The sequence below is a fragment of the Adiantum capillus-veneris genome, chromosome 14 (assembly GCF_014529385.1).
Source record: "Adiantum capillus-veneris isolate H3 chromosome 14, ASM1452938v2, whole genome shotgun sequence".
NCBI lineage: Eukaryota > Viridiplantae > Streptophyta > Polypodiopsida > Polypodiales > Pteridaceae > Adiantum > Adiantum capillus-veneris.
The window spans coordinates 97,797,354-97,817,209 of NC_140944.1; the positions used below are offsets into that span (position 1 = coordinate 97,797,354).

At 49.2% G+C, this 19,856-nt stretch overlaps 2 protein-coding genes across 3 annotated transcripts in view; one reads left to right on the forward strand and one right to left on the reverse strand.

Moving 5' to 3' along the window:
- Positions 1–19,856, reverse strand: part of LOC147442811 (beta-galactosidase 8-like) — a 152,995-nt gene that overhangs the window by 6,725 nt on the left and 126,414 nt on the right. The window lies entirely within an intron of this gene.
- LOC147442812 (uncharacterized) lies at positions 11,131–12,443 on the forward strand. Its single transcript, XM_086528843.1, has one exon. The coding sequence runs from the start codon at positions 11,181–11,183 to the stop codon at positions 12,441–12,443; it is 1,263 nt and encodes a 420-aa protein (XP_086384969.1). The 5' UTR covers positions 11,131–11,180.

Here is a 19,856-nt window from a genome sequence, read left to right on the forward strand (position 1 = left end):
CATCTTCTCTAACTAATAAAGGATGGATATGTGATCAGACCGGCCTATATGGACACTCATTTATCCTATGGGATATGATGTGCTATTGCTCACATGTGCACATCGTCGCATCAGCTAGAGATTGAGATTGGCAGATTTAGGAGAGTACCAACAGAGGCCAGGATATGCCAATTGTGTCATACAGAGCCAGAGACAGAGTTACATCACATTTTGCATTGTCCGGTATACTATGAGATACAAGAGCGCTTCCACTGTCTATTCAGAGAGGGCTTTGGACCATTGGCTAGAGTCATGAGATATCAGAATCAGAGATGCCTCGGGTTGTTCTTGCTAGAGCTGCGCAGACACAGGGAGAATCTCTTGAGGAGACCGGGCACTGGGAGACATTCATAGAGGGAGATCACTGACTTCTTTAGAGCAGGGACTCAGTAGCCTGATGAACAGGGACGGAGCCACTGAGCTCGGGAGAGGTAGACGCATGGGCATCACAGAGCCTACTCACACAAGTGCATGGAGAGTGGGCAAGAAAGGAATCGATGAGAAGGGAAACGTAAAGGATAGGGCACTTATTCTTCGCTTCCCGAATATAGAAATAAGGAAAGAATTTCTAAAGAAGAGGCCAACTCTTAAAAAAACCGGTATTTTCCTGGGAGATGACCTTACATTGGCACAAGTGGCACACATGCAAGAGTTGATGCCAAAGATCAGGGCAGCAAGAGAAAAGGGGAAAATCGCCTTTTATAGAGGAGGGAAAGTAGTGGTTCTGGAAAAGCACTCAGCATGACGGTGCGAGACCTATGGGGCGACGCTCCGGATAGCGGTGTGGAATTGTAATGGATCATATAGGCTAGATGTAGGTGCCTTTGAAGACAGCCTTAGGGACAGAGACATAGATTTCTACTCAGAGACACACAAGATACCAGGACAGCGTATGCCACATGTGAAGGGTTATTTATGGGAAACAGCTGGTCGACCAGACAAGAGATCTCTACGGGGTAGCCGGGTTCAGGAGGAGTAGCAGTCTTATTTAAAGAGGAGCTGAAGCCACTACTACAGATTATCAGGAAAGATGAGCAAGCAAGGTATATGTGGGTGAGAATGAGAGCCGAGACAGGTAGATTTCCATATATCGCTATATGCTACTTCCCTCCAAGTACCTCAGTCTACTCCTCACCTAAAGGACAGTCCCCTTTCTCCATATTGAATAATGACATATGGGAGTTCTCTAGAGATGGAGACATCGTTCTCTTAGGAGACTTTACTGCCAGAACGGCCAACTCTCAAGCAGTATTCTATGATACTTCTGAGGAAATGCTCAGAGAAGTGGATTTATCACAGAGGGGGCTTACTAGAAACTCACAGGATAAAGAACACACTGAATATGGGAGACATCTCATGGAGATGGAAACTATACATGGTTTGGCCATACTTAATGGTCTAGAGAATTTCCCGTTATCTGGGGGATTCACATGCTTCCCGCACAGGCATGGGGCCAGTACAGTGGATTATGTCATGACTTCACCAAGCTTTATTTCTAGTATCGAGGACTTTAAGGTGGGACTCAGACCGGTGGGGATTGCAGTGGATCATGCTCTCTTGAACTTATCAATCTCCTTCCAATACAATGCCTCTCAAGTACAAAGGAAGAAGACACACACAAGATATACTTTCACGCCAGAGACTCATTCAGTCTATGTGGAAAAGATCTAAAATAGGATGTGGGCAGCCGAGCCACTATATACAGTAGAGGAGATTACTTCTCAGTTAACAGAGATACTACATGGAGCAGCACAAGAGGCATACCCACATACTCAACCTGATCAGAAGAGAGGATCTGGGAACATGCCTCAAAACAATTGGTATGACAAGGAATGCAGAGAGACAAGAACCCAGGTCCAGAAAGAGCTTACACTTGGGATCATCACATATAAGCAGTCTCAGATTGCTCTTCGGCGTATAGTACATCGCAAGAAAAGGGCATTTTTAGCCAATCTGGAGAAGGATTTATATCAGCTCTTCTTGAGTCAGGACTCACATGAGGCCTGGCGCTTATTTCACGAGCACTCACCGCCTCCGACTATTACTTCTCCTGAGATCTGAGGTCAATATGTAACATCATTATATATGGTATTTGGACAGCCTCCACTACGAGATCCGCTAGAGCCATGCCCTGCTTCTAGTACTTCTTTACTACGGAAATTGTGAAAAAAGCCATTGATAAGATGAAAACAAGAAGAGCATATGATCATGATGGTTTAATTGTAGAACATCTGATCCATGCCAGGGATCTACTTTCAGAAGTCCTTGCTCGTCTGTTTAATCGGGTCATGTGTGAAGGATTACCTGAATCTTGGAAATTATCTACTATCGTACCTATTTTCAAGTCAGGGGATCCTATGATACCCGGGACCCGACTGTACGCATCCATTCTTGAACAAAAATTGAGTAGATGGGTAGAGAATGAGGGCATAAGGGCAACAGGACAAGCTGGATTCAGAAGGGGTTATTCCACTTTTGATCATATTCTTACGCTCAGAGCCATTATTGAGGAAGGAAGAGCAAACGGGAGAAGGATGTATTGTTGCTTTGTGGATTTTCAGAAAGCTTTTGATACAGTACCAAGGGCCAGATTGATGCGCAAGATGCAAGAGTTAGGGGTCCCCAAAGAGATTATTTGGGGGATCATGGCCTTATACGGGTCAGTAACTGGTTATGTACTTACTCCAGAAGGGGATTCCGACATTGTTCATTCCACCATTAGAGTAAAGCAGGGATGCCCATTGTCCCCTACTTTATTGGGTATGTACATAGATGAGGTATCAGATTACATTGATAGAGAGGGTGACAAACGTGTTCAACTTGCACGGTCATGGATCCCTTTGTTGTTGTATACAGATGATATTGTATTGATAGCAGAATCACCAGATGGAATGCAGAGGAAGCTAGTTGCATTACATAAATTCGCGGAGGACAGTGGACTGTCGATAAACTTGGGTAAAACCAAAGTTATGGTGTTTAACACCACACCGCAGTGGGTTAGGAGATCGGCACCTACATTTGCATATGGCCAGGATACAGTAGAGTACACAGATGCATACACATACCTTGGTGTGGTATTTGCAGGACCGAAGTTTACTCTTACGAAAGCAGCGGATGCTAGATTGTCCAGAGCCTCTACGGCCTTGGGAGGGTTGGAGAAGATGTGTTCACAAGTGGAGTTTCAGAAACCACGAACAAAACTTTGGCTCTTTGATACTGTGGTGGCTTCGGCTATGCTTTATGGGGTCCAGATTTGGGGACCATCTGTGGATCAGGATAATTGGAAGTCAATGGAGAGACCTTTGGTATCTATGATGATTAGAGCCAAGGCCTCCGTACCACACGCGATTACCCAAGCCGAACTAGCTGCCCCTCCGATAGAAATTGGAGCTCTTACCAGATCAGTGTCCTTCATACATGGTTTGTGGGATACAAATAATTGCCGATATACTAGACTGGCCCTCGAATCCTCTCGACAATTAGCAATGAAAGGGGATACATCATGCTGGTATGCGCAATTGTCCTCGTGGTTTCAGAGACACGGGTTAAGTATGGAAAGATTACCCCCCTTCCAATACTCTCTTGAGGCTCCATCACTGGCAATTACACGAACGGAGATTAATAAAATCATTCGTCAGGATCTTATACAGTTGGATACTAAGAGGACATGGGTAGACCCCACACAAGAATTGGGCACGAAGATGGCCGACTACAAAGAAAACTTCCTACAGCTATCTGAAGATGGATTTGTGATTCGCCCGAGCTACATGGATACCCACCTGTCTCATGGTTTGAGATGTGCTATTGGTCAGATTCGTACATCCTCACACCAGTTGGAAATTGAATTTGGCAGATTTAGGGGAATCCCACCTGAGAGCAGAATTTGCAAGTTATGCGGAATGGAGCCGGAGAAAGAATTACACTACATATGCCACTGCACCGTATACTATGAGATACGTGGGCGCTTCTATTGCCTATTTAAAGAAGGCTTTGGACCTCTTGATAGAGTCATGCAATACCAAGATCAAAGATGCTTAGGCTTGTACCTACTGGAACTACATCGGCACAGGGATAATCTAATGAGAAGACAAAGAGCACTACAGCCTCAGAGGCAGATCACAGATTTCTCCGGATCGAGAGAAGCAAGAGTGGAAGGAGAAGCAAGAGGCCAGCAGCCAGCACAAAGGAGTACCCACATTCATACCAAAGGTACCCTCATTGACAAGGCGATTGAGCTTAGGAAATCGAGACCACCACGACCAAGATGCAGAAGCACACTTCACCGGAGGAGACTACAACAAAGGATTAGAAGCATTCTATCCAGACACCCAGAATGCTCCTAAGAGGTTTATTTATTACTGTGTATTTAGTTTTTCACATTTATTTTCACACTTTCACACTTTTCACACTTAGTACTTTAGTACTAAGGTACCCAGACATTGTAACAGATTCACCACTTTTGTATCAGTTTGGTCTCACAGGTCATTCTGGCCTTTTGAAGACGTTAATATAAAATTTCATTTCATTTCATTTTCTCTCTCTCTCTCTCTCTCTCTCTCTCTCTCTCTCTCTCTCTCTCTCTCTCTCTCTCTCTCTCTCTCTCTCTCTCTCTCTCTCTCTGTTTCTCTCTGTTTAACTAGTGCCAAGTCGTCGTTCAGTAGCTTCAAGGGTGGCCCTTGACAGGGTTGGTTGGGAACTCCTCTCTCTCTCTCTCTCTCTCTCTCTCTCTCTCTCTCTCTCTCTCTCTCTCTCTCTCTCTCTCTCTGCGCGCGCCACTGCTGCTGCCCCTGTGCGCGCCACTGCTGCTGCCCCTTGTGCGCGCCACCGCTGCTGCCCCTTGTGCGCGCCACCGCTGCTGCTGTTTCACCCCCTGCGCGCGCCACTGCTGCTGCTGCTGAACCCGTTGTGGCTGACCTGTTGCGACTGCACGCTGCCAAGGCTGTAGCACTTGCTGCTGCCTCACTGTTGCAGCATTACCAAGTGCACCAGGCCCGCTGCCCCCAATCTCTCACACACGGATACATACCCACACACACACTACACACATACACGCATACACACAAGTACTCCCTCTCTTCCCCTTCTCCCCTCTTCTTCACAATATGAAGAGAGGGTAGTTACGAAGACAGCCATGTCTTCCCCCATCATCAAGACGCCGGCATCGACAATGAAGACAACCTTCATGCTCACGAACAAGAGGCTTGCACAATTGGAGAAGGACATGAAAGAATGGCGGATGGAGAGAGAGATATGGGAGGAGGAGAAAGCCACCCTCATCACGCTATGGAACGAAGAGAAAGAGGACATGAGAGCGGAAATCCAAAATCTCAAAGAGGAGAAGGAGAGAAGGGAACGGGAGAACGGGAAGGAGAGGGAGAGATGGAGGAAAGAGCAAGAAGAGATGAAGGCACAAATCGATCTCCTTCATGCTTCCATCACATCCCTCACCCTCGAAGAAGGAGAGATTAAAGAGGAGGCTAAGGAAGCCCTCAAGGAGGAGATCACCAAAGCCCTCACCGCAAGCATTGAGGACAAATTAGAGGCCACCAAAGAAGGATGGGTCGAAGTGGTCAAAAAGAACATCAAGAAGGTTGCAAGAGAGGAAGCCCAAAAAGATGAGGTACTCATCGTACACACAACCATCGAGGAGGAGAAGATGCGACAAGCTCGCCGTCTCAATGTGCGAGTGACCGGCATCAAAGAAGAAGAAGGGTCTACACCCGAGAGCGATGGGAAAGCTTTATGCAAGAAAGTGGGATACAAGGAAGAAGAAATCCCTTTCTCCAAAGTTTGGAGAGCCGGCAAAGATCCAAAGAAGAGAGCTCTCATCCTCCAATTCGCCTCCGAGGAGTCTCGAACTTCTTTCCTCCGAAAGAGGGTCATCTTGAGAGGGCTAGAAGGCCCCCCGATTTATCTTGATGATGACCTCACAAAGATGCAACAAGATCACCGTCGCACGTGCATGCCTAGAGTCCACCAAGCCCGCAAAGAAGGGAAGAAGGCAGTATATCGAGATGGTAGGGTTATCATTGATGGCAAGACCATCGCATAGGGACTCGCGGCCTGTGGGACACACGAGGAGATTCATGTCACGGTTTGGAATTGCAATGGAGACCTATGGACACACCCAGAGAGACTTGAGGAGGTGATGAGAGGTCGAGACATCATTCTACTTACAGAGACACACGAGAGCCCAGAGAGAGGGCTACCACGGATACATGGATTCCAGTGGGAGTCTCTACATCGGGGATGTATGCGCCAGCACACCACTCGTGGCTCAGGAGGAGTGGCCATACTCTTTAGACAGGGGCTTCACAGCAGACTACAGATTGTTGCCCGGGACCCACAGGCCCGCTACATGTGGATTCGCCTCGAGCTCTCACGAGACAGGATCGTCTACATTGCCCTTTGCTACTTTGCTCCCACAGGCTCCAGATTCGCCCCTATTGAGCAGGAGTCACCGTACGCATGCCTCACGGAGGAGATTATGGAGTACTCCACACTGGGTGAAGTCTTCCTTATGGGAGACTTCAATGCTCGTACGCGCAGTGAGCAGTGTGAGGCATATGACCACGAGGACCCAGAGGCACTACACACTCTAGATGAGGAGGCTACTATGAGAGATACAGCAGACAGAGCTCCAGTCACAGCCTACGGACGACATCTACTTCGACTTGGCTCCCAGCACCGTCTCGTTATTTATAACGGGATGGTCCAGTGGCCCACCTCAGGGGGCCTGACTTGTATGCCACATGGAGTTGCAGAGGGAGGGGGGAGTACAGTCGACTATATTCTGGGACCCAGGGAGGCTACACACCTTATCACATCCTTCACCATTCCACCCATACCCATCGGAGCCGACCACACATACCTCTCTTTCTCCATCACCGGAGATACCATCCCACACAGCTCCACAGCACACACTCCACACACCACCATCCATTTCACACATGAGCTAGCCTCTCTTTACTCGGCCGAGGTCGAGCATGGCCTATGCCTCCTCCACCCATCCACACCACTCTCAGTTCTCACATCACATATCTCTTCCGTTCTCCACACTTCAGCTATTAGCTCCTTTCCACACACCACTCACATAGGACGCACTCCCCCCCCCGGGACTATGCCTCAGAACCGCTGGTATGATGATGAGTGCAGAGAGCTATACCGACGCCTCCGCGCACAGCGAGCCTTAGGAGAGATCACAGAGAGAGAGGCCAGACGGCATATGAAGACGCTGACACGCCAAAAGCGGCGAGCATTCGAAGAGGCACAGGAGCTTGAGCTATACTGCCTATTCATGAGCATGGATAGCGCGACGGCATGGCGCACCCTGCACGAGCCACGTCCGACTACAGCTATTGAGGATCCACAGATATGGCATGATTATGCAGAGCGACTTTACGAGGTGCCAGGACAGCCTCCTATCCCACAGCCACACGAGCCACGCCCCACGTGCTCCTCCTCCTTTACAGCACAGATGGTAGAGAGGGCCATACGCCGCATGCAGCACAGACGATCAGCTGACCATACTGGATTACAGAGTGAGCACATCATTTATGCGGCCTCCACTATAGCCCCGTTGATTGCACATGTCTTCAATCGGGCTATAGGGGAGGGCTTCCCAGAGGAGTGGACACAGCACACCATAGTGCCTATCCACAAATCTGGCGACACCCTGGATCCAGGGAACTACAGGACTATCATGATTGGCCACACGATGGCCAAGCTATATGGAGCAGTACTTGAGGCACAGCTCAGCTACTACGCAGAGATCGAGGGTTTACGAGCTCCAGGCCAGGCAGGTTTCAGACGAGCTTTCTCCACCACTGATCACATCTTCGTTCTGAGCTGCCTCATTGATGGGGCAAAGGCGCGGAAGAAGAGGCTTTACTGCTGCTTTGTGGATTTCCGCAAGGCCTTTGACACAGTCCCACGCGAGAGACTCTTCCAGCGCCTTCACAGCATTGGGGTACCAACAGAGATGATTTGGGCCATATATGCTCTCTACGAGAAGGTGACGGGTCGAGTTCGTTGCCCAGGCGGTTTTTCAGAGACCATTGCTAGCACCATTGGTGTTAAGCAAGGATGCCCACTCTCCCCGACACTCTTTGGGCTCTACATCGACGAGATCTCCGACTACATACTGCGAGCAGGGGGAGAGGGGAGCGACTTGGCAGGTACTCCGGTCCACATCATGTTATATGCTGATGATATTGTGTTGATTTCAGAGTCCCCCCGAGGGCTTGCAACGCCATCTTGAGGCCTTGGACGAATTCAGCACACACAGGTTTGACTGTGAACCTTGGCAAAACCAAGGTTATGATCTTTCACACATCCAGTGCATGAGGAGCGCTGCCACCTTCACAGCAGCAGAGGACAGGTTGATGTAGTCACCTCCTATGTCTACCTTGGCATCACATTCACCAGCCTACCAGGACCCTTCACTATGAGGCAGGCTGCTGCTGATAGGCTCACCCGAGGATATGCAGCTCTGGCCATGCTAGAGCGAAGATGCCACCAGGCACACTTTCAGGAACCCCGCACGAAGGGGTGGCTTTTCGACACCTTAGTCACCCCGGCCTTGATGTACTCGACGGCAGTATGGGCACCAGGATTGACAGCTGACCAGTGGACACAGCTTGAGAGGCCACAGATATGTATGATCTCACGCTTGCTCCGCAGCAAGAAGACAGTGCCACATGACATTATTAGAGCCGAGCTCGCCACACCACCCATGGTGGTAGAGGCACTATTCCAGACAGTCTGCTTCATCCAGAGGATGAGAGAGCTACCTCCTGACAGACTTACTCGTAGAGCATTTGAGGCAGCTATACAGCTATCAGAGAGTGGGCATGAGAGAGCATGGTACTCACAGGTCAGAGCATGGTTTGAGGGACACGGTCTTGACATGGAGAGCCTACCACCTTTCCAGTACGACCCCCACTCACCATATGTTCACCTCTCTCGCAGTGAGAGGAACTTGGTACTGAGACAGGATCTGTGGCAGCTATACACTAGGAGAGTCTGGGAGTCACCTGGCTTGGGGAAGAGGATGTCAGATTACGGAGACCAGTTTCTCACCATATTGTCTGGGGGGTTCATACAGAGACCACGCTACATGGACACATATATGCCACATAGCTCACGGGTGGCGATTGGTCAGCTGAGAGTGGCTTCACACAGGTTAGAGATTGAGATCGGGAGACATACTGGTGTCCCCAGGGAGGAGCGCGTCTGCAGAGCCTGCACAGAGGAGGTGGAGAGTGAGGAGCACTTTGTATGTAGATGCAGAGCATACACTGAGATCAGAGGCAGGTATGAGGCCCTATTCAGAGGACAGCCCACTCTCCGAGAGATCATGGACTCTCGGGATCAGAGACAGCTCGGACGGTTCTTACTAGAGATACAAAGCCATCGGACACACTACTACAGCCACACACAGCTACATAGACAGAGGGGAGACAGTCGCAGCTTACAGACTTCTTTCAGAGGATTACCGCCCTCCCCCACCAGACACTCAGAGGGGAGTGACACTCCCACAGGCGGAGGTGAGCCGAGCTAGACGACGACCACGAGTCACAGGCTACAGGGGCGCGCGCTCCCCACCACCGACAGATCGAGGAGATCCGAGCCCGGGAGCGCCGTGCCACTGAGGAGCGAGTGGCCCAGATGAGGGCCGACCCGACAGCTTTCATCCGGGCAGCCTTGGCACCAGACCCGCCCATGTACCACATCTTACATCCCCACATTAGTACAGGATGGAGCTAGATAGCTTGATGCATTCTCATGATTGTACTACCTTGAGCATATAGACATGCATATACCCCTAGAGATAGAGCTCCATCCCTCCTCAGATACCCCACTACCTACATTCAGTTCAGTTTTGTATCAGTTTTGTTTCATTTGTCTTTCCGATAGACGGATGACATACACACCATGTACATTTGATTTGTCTCATAGGCCGATTTCGGCCTGACATAGACGTTAAAAATCTTTCTTTCTTTCTTTTCTTTCTTCCCTTCTTTTCCCCCATCATCAAGACGCCGACACCGACAAAGAAGACAACGTCCTTCATGCTCACGAATAAGAGGCTTGCACAATTGGAGAAGGACATGAAGGAATGGCGGATGGAGAGAGAAATATGGAAGGAGGAGAAAGCCAACTTCATCAAGCTATGGAACGAAGAGAAGGAGGACATGAGAGCGGAAATCCAAAATCTCAAAGAGGAGAAGGAGAGAAGGGAACGGGAGAACGAGAAGGAGAGGGAGAGATGGAGGAAAGAGCAAGAAGAGATGAAGGCACAAATCGATCTCCTTCATGCTTCCCTCACATCCCTCACCCCCGAGGAAGGAGAGATTAAAGGGGAGGCTAAGGAAGCCCTCAAGGAGGAGATCACCAAAGCCCTCACCGCAAGCATTGAGGACAAATTAGAGGCCACCAAAGAAGGATGGGTCGAAGTAGTCAAAAAGAACATCAAGAAGGTAGCAAGAGAGGAAGCCCAAAAAGATGAAGCACTCATCGTACACACAACCATCGAAGAGGAGAAGATGCGACAAGCTCGCCGTCTCAATGTGCGAGTGACCGGCATCAAAGAAGAAGAAGGGTCTACACCCGAAAGCGATGGGAAAGCTTTATGCAAGAAAGTGGGATACAAGGAAGAAGAGATCCCTTTCTCCAAAGTTTGGAGAGCCGGCAAAGATCCAAAGAAAAGAGCTCTCATCCTCCAATTCGCCTCCGAGGAGTCTCGAACTTCCTTCCTCCGAAAGAGGGTCATCCTGAGAGGGATCGACGGCCCACCGATTTATCTAGATGATGACCTCACAAAGATGCAACAAGATCACCGTCGCGCGTGCATGCCTCGAGTCCACCAAGCCCGCAAAGAAGGGAAGAAGGCAGTATATCGGGATGGTAGGGTTATCATTGATGGCAAGACCATCGCATAGGGACTCGCGGCCTGTGGGACACGAGGAGATTCATGTCACGGTTTGGAATTGCAATGGAGACTTATGGACACACCCAGAGAGACTTGAGGAGGTGATGAGAGGTCGAGACATCATTCTACTTACAGAGACACACGAGAGCCGGAGAGAGGGTTACCACGGATACATGGATTTCAGTGGGAGTCTCTACATCGAGGATGTATGCGCCAGCACACCACTCGCGGCTCAGGAGGAGTGGCCATACTCTTTAGACAGGGGCTTCACAGCAGACTACAGATTGTTGCCCGGGACCCACAGGCCCGCTACATGTGGATTCGCCTCGAGCTCTCACGAGACAGGATCGTCTACATTGCCCTTTGCTATTTTGCTCCCACAGGCTCCAGATTCGCCCCTATTGAGCAGGAGTCACCGTACGCATGCCTCACGGAGGAGATTATGGAGTACTCCACACTGGGTGAAGTCTTCCTTATGGGAGACTTCAATGCTCGTACACGCAATGAGCAGTGTGAGACATATGACCATGAGGACCCAGAGACACTACACACTCTAGATGAGGAGGCTACTAGGAGAGACACAGCAGACAGAGCTCCAGTCACAGCTTATGGACGACATCTACTTCGACTTGGCTCCCAGCACCGTCTCGTTATTTATAACGGGATGGTCCAGTGGCCCACCTCAGGGGGCCTGACTTGTATGCCACATGGAGTTGCAGAAGGAGGGGGGAGTACAGTCGACTATATTCTGGGACCCAGGGAGGCTACACACCTTATCACATCCTTCACCATTCCACCCATACCCATCGGAGCCGACCACACATACCTCTCTTTCTCTATCACCGGAGATACCATCACACACAGCTCCACAACACGCACTCCACACACCACCATCCATTTCACACATGAGTTAGCCTCTATTTACTCGGCCAAGGTCGAACATGGCCTATGTCTCCTCCACCCATCCACACCACTCTTAGTTCTCACATCACATATCTCTTCCGTTCTCCACACTTCAGCTATTAGCTCTTTTCCACACACCACTCACACAGGACGCACTCCCCCCCCCGGGGCTATGCCTCAGAACCGCTGGTATGATGATGAGTGCAGAGAGCTATACCGACGCCTCCAGGCACGACAAGCCTTAGGAGAGATCACAGAGAGAGAGGCCAGACGGCATATGAAGACGCTGACACGCCAAAAGCGGCGAGCATTCGAAGAGGCACAGGAGCTTGAGCTATACCGCCTATTCATGAGCATGGATAGCGCGACGGCATGGCGCACCCTATGCGAGCCACGTCCGACTACAGCTATTGAGGATCCACAGATATGGCATGATTATGCAGAGCGACTTTATGAAGTGCCAGGGCAGCCTCCTATTCCACAACCACACGAGCCTCGCCCCACGTGCTCCTCCTTCTTTACGGCAGAGATGGTAGAGAGGGCCATACGCCGCATGCAGCACAGATGATCAGCTGACCATACTGGATTACAGAGTGAGCACATCATTTATGCGGCCTCCACTATAGCCCCGTTGATTGCACATGTCTTCAACCGGGCTATAGGGGAGGGCTTCCCAGAGGAGTGGACACAGCACACCATAGTGCCTATCCACAAATCTGGCGACACCCTGGACCCAGGGAACTACAGGACTATCATGATTGGCCACACGATGGCCAAGCTATATGGAGCAGTACTTGAGGCACAGCTCAGCTGCTACGCAGAGATCGAGGGTTTACGAGCTCCAGGCCAAGCCGGTTTCAGACGAGCTTTCTCCACCATTGACCACATCTTCGTTCTGCGCTGCCTCATTGATGGGGCAAAGGCGCGGAAGAAGAGGCTTTACTGCTGCTTTGTGGACTTCCGCAAGGCCTTTGACACAGTCCCACGCGAGAGACTCTTCCAGCGCCTTCACAGCATTGGGGTACCAACAGAGATGATTTGGGCCATATATGCTCTATATGAGAGGGTGGCGGGTCGGGTTCGTTGCCCAGGCGGTTTTTTCAGAGACCATTGCTAGCACCATTGGTGTTAAGCAAGGATGCCCACTCTCCCCGACACTCTTTGGGCTATACATCGACGAGATCTCCGACTACATACTACGAGCAGGGGGAGAGGGGAGCGACTTAGCAGGTACTCCGGTCCACATCATGTTATATGCTGATGATATTGTGTTGATTTCAGAGTCACCCGAGGGCTTGCAACGCCATCTTGAGGCCTTGGACGAATTCAGCACAAACAGGGGGTTGACTGTGAACCTTGGCAAAACCAAGGTTATGATCTTTCACACATCCAGTGCAGTGAGGAGCGCCGCCACCTTCACAGCAGCAGGAGGACAGGTTGATGTAGTCACCTCCTATGTCTACCTTGGCATCACATTCACCAGCCTACCAGGACCCTTCACTATGAGGCAGGCTGCTGTTGACAGGCTCACCCGAGGATATGCAGCTCTGGCCATGCTAGAGCGGAGGTGCCACCAGGCACACTTTCAGGAGCCCCGCACGAAGGGGTGGCTTTTCGACACCTTAGTCACCCCGGCCTTGATGTACTCGGCGGCAGTATGGGCACCAGGATTGACAGCTGACCAGTGGACACAACTTGAGAGACCACAGGTATATATGATCTCACGCTTGCTCCGCAGCAAGAAGACAGTGCCACACGACATTATTAGAGCCGAGCTCGCCACACCACCTATGGTTGTAGAGGCACTATTCCAGACAGTTTGCTTCATCCAGAGGATGAGAGAGCTACCTCCTGACAGACTTACCCGTAGAGCATTTGAGGCAGCTATACAGCTATCAGAGAGTGGACATGAGAGAGCATGGTACTCACAGGTCAGAGCATGGTTTGAGGGACACGGTCTTGACATGGAGAGCCTACCACCATTCCAGTACGACCCCCACTCACCATATGTTCACCTCTCTCGCAGTGAGAGGAACTTGGTATTGAGACAGGATCTGTGGCAGCTATACACTAGGAGAGTCTGGGCGGCACCTAGCTTGGGGACGAGGATGTCAGATTACAGAGACCAGTTTCTCACCATATTATCTGGGGGGTTCATACAGAGACCACGCTACATGGACACATATATGCCACATAGCTCACGGGTGGCGATTGGTCAGCTGAGAGTGGCTTCACACAGGTTAGAGATTGAGATCGGGAGACATACTGGTGTTCCGAGGGGGGAGCGAATCTGCAGAGCCTGCACAGAGGAGGTGGAGAGTGAGGAGCACTTTGTATGTAGATGCAGAGCATACACTGAGATCAGAGGCAGGTATGAGGCCCTATTTAGAGGACAGCCCACTCTCCGAGAGATCATGGAATCTCGAGATCAGAGACAGCTCGGACGTTTCTTACTAGAGATACAGAGCCATCGGGACACACTACTACAGCCACACACAGCTACACAGACAGAGGGGAGACAATCGCAGCTCACAGACTTCTTTCAGAGGATTTCCGCCCCCCCTCACCAGACACTCAGAGGGGAGTGACACTCCCACAGGCGGAGGTGAACCGAGCTAGACGACGACCACGAGTCACAGGCTACAGGGGCGCGAGCTCCCACCACCGACAGATCGAGGAGATCCGAGCCCGGGAGCGCCGTGCCACTGAGGAGCGAGTGGCTCAGATGAGGGCTGACCCGACCGCTTTCATCCGGGTAGCCTTGGCACCAGACCCACCCATGTACCACATCTTACACCCCCCCATTAGTACAGGATGGAGCTAGATAGCTTGATGCATTCTCATGATTGTACTACCTTGAGCATACAGACATGCATATACCCCTAGAGATAGAGCTCCATCCCTCCTCAGATACTCCACTACCTACTTTCAGCTCAGTTTTGTATCAATTTTGTTTCATTTGTCTTTCCGATAGACGGATGACATACACACAATGTACATTTGATTTGTCTCATAGGCCGATTTCGGCCTGACATAGACGTTAAAAATCTTTCTTTCTTTCTTTCTTTCTTTCTTTCTCTCTCTCTCTCTCTCTCTCTCTCTCTCTCTCTCTCTCTCTCTCTCTCTCTCTCTCTCTCTCTCTCTCTCTCTCTCTCTCTCTCTAATTGGGCAGATCTATAATAGGATGTGGGCAGACGAGCCAGTATATACAGCAGAGGAGATTACTTCTCAGTTAACAGAGATACTACATGGAGCAGCACAAGAGGCATACCCACATACTCAACCTGATCAGAAGAGAGGAGCTGGGAACATGCCTCAAAACAGTTGGTATGACGAGGAATGCAGAGAGACGAGAACCCAGGTCCAGAAAGAGCTTACACTTGGGATCATCACATATAAGCAGTCTCGGATTGCTCTTCGGCGTATAGTACGTCGCAAGAAAAGGGCATTTTTAGCCAAATTGGAGAAGGATTTGTATCAGCTCTTCTTGAGTTAGGACTCACATGAGGCATGGCGCTTATTTCAAGAGCACTCACCGCCTCCGACGATTACTTCTACTGAGATCTGGGGTCAATATGTAACATCATTATATATGGTATCTGGACAGCCTCCATTTACCAGATCCACTAGAGCCATGCCCTACTACTAGTACTTTCTTTACTACGGAAATGGTGGGAAAAGCCATTCATAAGATGAAGACAAGAAGAGCATATGATCATGATGGTTTAGTAGCAGAACATCTGATCCATGCCAGGGATCTACTTTCAGGAGTCCTTGCTCGTCTGTTTAATCGGGTCATGTGTGAAGGATTACCTGAATCTTGGAAATTATCTACTATCGTACCTATTTCAAGTCAGGGGATCCTATGATACCCGGGAACTACCGTACCATTATGGTAGGTCACACTTTGACCCGATTGTACGCATCCATTCTTAAACAAAAATTGAGTAGATGGGCAGAGAATGAGGGCATAAGAGTAAAAGGACAAGCTGGATTCAGAAGGGGTTATTCCACTTTAAATCATATTCTCACGCTCAGAGCCATTATTGAGGAAGGAAGAGCAAACGGGAGAAGGATGTATTGTTGCTTTGTGGATTTTCGGAAAGCTTTTGATACAGTACCAAGGGCCAGATTGATGCGCAGAATGCAAGAGTTAGGGGTCCCCAAAGAGATTATTTGGGGGATCATGGCCTTATACGGGTCAGTAACTGGTTATGTACATACTCCAGAAGGGGATTACGACATTGTTCATTCCACCATTGGAGTAAAGCAGGGATGCCCACTGTCCCCTACTTTATTTGGTATGTACATAGATGAGGTATCAGATTACAATGATAGAGAGGGTGACAGAGGGGCTCAACTTGCAAGGTCATGGATCCCTTTGTTGTTGTATGCAGATGATATTGTATTGATAGCAGAATCACCAGATGGAATGCAGACGCAGCTAGATGCATTACATAAATTCGCGGAGGACTATGGACTGTCGGTAAACTTGGGTAAAACCAAAGTTATGGTGTTTAACACCACACCGCAGTGGGTTAGGAGATCGGCACCTACATTTGCATATGGCCAGGATACAGTAGAGTACACAGATGCATACACATACCTTGGGGTGGTATTTGCAGGACTGAAGTTTACTCTTAAGAAAGCAGCAGATGCTAGATTATCCAGAGCCTCTGCGGCCCTGGGAGGGATGGAGAGGATGTGTTCACAAGTGCAATTTCAGGAACCACGAACAAAACTTTGGCTCTTTGATACTGTGGTGGCTTCGGCTATGCTTTATGGGGTCCAGATTTGGGGACTGTCTGTAGATCAGGATAATTGGAAGTCAATGGAGAGACCTTTGGTATCTATGATTTCCTGAATGATTAGAGCCAAGGCCTCCGTACCACACGCGATTACCCAAGCGGAACTAGCGGCCCCTCCGATAGAAATTGAAGCTCTTACCAGATCAGTGTCCTTTATACATGGTTTATGGGATACAAATAATGGCCGATATACTAGACCGGCACTCGAATCCTCTCGACAATTGGCAATGAAAGGGGATACATCATGCTGGTATGTGCAACTGTCCTCGTGGTTTCAGAGACACGGGTTCAGTATGGAAAGATTACCCCCCTTCCAATACTCTCTTGAGGCTCCATCACTGGCAATTACACGAACGGAGATTAATAAAATCATCCGACAGGATCCTATACAGTTGGATACTAAGAGGACATGGGTAGACCTACACAAGAATTGGGCACAAAGATGGCCGACTACAAAGAAAAACTTCCTACAACTATCTGAAGATGGATTTGTGATTCGCCCGAGTTACATGGATACCCACCTGTCTCATGGTTTGAGATGTGCAATTGGTCAGATTCGTACATCCTCACACCAGTTGGAAATTGAATTTGGCAGATTTAGGGGAATCCCACCTTAGAGCAGAATTTGCAAGTTATGCGGAATGGAGCCGCAGACAGAATTACACTATATATGCCACTGCACAGTAGACTATGAGATACGTGGGCGTTTTCATTGCCTCTTTAAAGACGGCTTTGGACCTCTAGATAGAATCATGCAATACCAAGATCAAAGATGCTTAGGCTTGTACCTACTGGAATTACATCGGCACAGGGATAATCTAATGAGAAGACAAGAGCACTACAAACTCAGAGGCAAATAATAGATTTCTCCGGATCGAGAGAAGCAGGAGTGGAAGGGGAAGCAAGAGGCCAGCAGCCAACACAAAGGAGTACCCACATTCATACCAAAGGCACCCTAATTGACAAAGCGATTGAGCTTAGGAAATCGAGACGACCACGACCAAGATGCAGAAGCACACTTCACCGGAGGAGACTACAACAAAGGATTTGAAGCATTCTAGCCAGACACCCAGAATGCTCCTAAGAATTTTATTCAATACTTTGTATTTAGTTTTTCACATTTACCTTCACACTTTCACACTTTTCACTTTTCACACTTAGTACTTTAGTACTAAGGTACCCAGACATTGTAACAGATTCACCACTTTTGTATCAGTTTGGTCTCATAGGTCATTCTGGCCTTTTGAAGACGTTAATATAACATTTCATTTCATTTCTCTCTCTCTCTCTCTCTCTCTCTCTCTCTCTCTCTCTCTCTCTCTCTCTCTCTCTCTCTCTCTCTCTCTCTCTCTCTCTCTCTCTCTCTCTCTCTCTCTCTCTCTCTCTCACGCGCGCGCGGCACATTACCTAGAGTGACGGGATACCATTCGGAGACTACTTGTAGGCAAGAAGTGAAATCAATGCATAGAGGATGGGGGTCAGGTGGTGTGGCAATTCTATTCCGAGCGGAGCTGCAACCCCTCATTCGTATTGTTCGGAGGGATGAGCAGGCCAGATATATGTGGGTCAGAGTGAGCGGAGACAGGGATGCCACTCTACATTGCAATATGCTATTTTGCCCCAGGTAGTGCAACACATCTCATTATGCATCGCCCAAGGGGGAGTCACCCTACATGATATTGGATGAGGACATATGGGAGTTCTCTAGGGATGGATATGTCATTCTTTTGGGAGACTTCAATGCCAGGACGGGCCAGCCTCAAACAGCCTTCTACGGTACATCAGAGGAAATGTTGAGAGAATTGGATGTCAGTGATATGGGATTGGCCGGGTGTTCGCAGGATGAAGAGCATAATGAATATGGGGGATATCTGACAGATTTGGGGACTGCACATGGACTGGCCATCTTGTCTCTATGATCTCTCGGCTGATTCGGGCTAAGGCCTCAGTGCCACATGAGATAATTCGAGCCGAGCTACTGCCCCCCCCCTCTCGTAGTTGAGGCCCTTACTAGATCAATTTCCTTCATGTATAATTTACGGAACCTCCCAGAGACAGATATGCTCGGCTAGCCCTTGAGTCATCCCGACAGCTAGCGCTCCAGGGGGACACAACATGTTGGTATGGGTAGATGACATCATGGTTTCAGTCAAATGGCTTCAACATGGATAGACTACCTCCATTCCAATACTCTTTGGATGCACCCTCCCTTTCCCTCACATAGACAAAGAGCACTAGACTTATAAGTCAGGATTTGATTCGACTAGATACCAGAAGCACATGGATACAACCGGTACAAGAGTTGGGCACGAAGATGGCTTTCTATAGAGAGCATCTCCTCCAACTAGCAGAGGATGGATATGTGATCCGACCGGCCTATATGGACATTCATTAATCCTATGGGATACGATGTGCTATTGGCCAGATGCACACATCATCGCATCAGCTAGAGATTGAGACTGTCAAATTTAGGAGAGTACCAGCAGAAGCCAGGATATGGCAGTTGTGTCATATAGGGCCAGAGACAGAGTTACATCACATTTTTCATTATCTAGTATACTATGAGATACGAGGCTGCTTTCACTGTCTATTCAGAGAACGCTTTGGACCATTGGCTAGAGTCATGAGATATCAGGATCAGAGATGCCTTGGGTTGTTTTTGCTAGAATGGGAAAGTCTCTGGAGGAGACCAGGTAGTGGGAGACATTCAGAGAGGGAGATCACTGACTTATTTAGAGCAGGGACTCAGAAGCCCGGATGAGCATGCTTCAAAGCAGATTTAAGAGCCCACTTCTACCAGAGGTATAATAGTAGACAGAGCCACTGAGCTCAGAAGAGCTAGACACCCACGTCTACGAGGGCGACCACAACATGGACGGAGGCTCCACCAAAGAATCAGGACTATTCTAGCACGGCATGGGAGACGCCAGTACGACTATTTACAGAGGCGGGCATTGACGAAGCTCCTTAGCGACCGATGCAATACTTTCTCGGACAACGCCCGATGCCGGGCACCCTTGGGCATGGATGATGATGATGATGATGATGATTTTCAGTCTGACGATTTTAGTCTTTTTAGTTTTAGTTTCACTTTACTTCATTTTATTTTTCTACCCAGACATTGGATTAGATCCGCAAGGATTGTATCCATTTGGTCACATAGGTCATTTTGG

Bases quoted from the DNA above. Each gene is read 5' to 3' on its own strand.
- LOC147442812 (XM_086528843.1), top strand. From the start codon at position 11,181: ATGCGCCAGCACACCACTCGCGGCTCAGGAGGAGTGGCCATACTCTTT.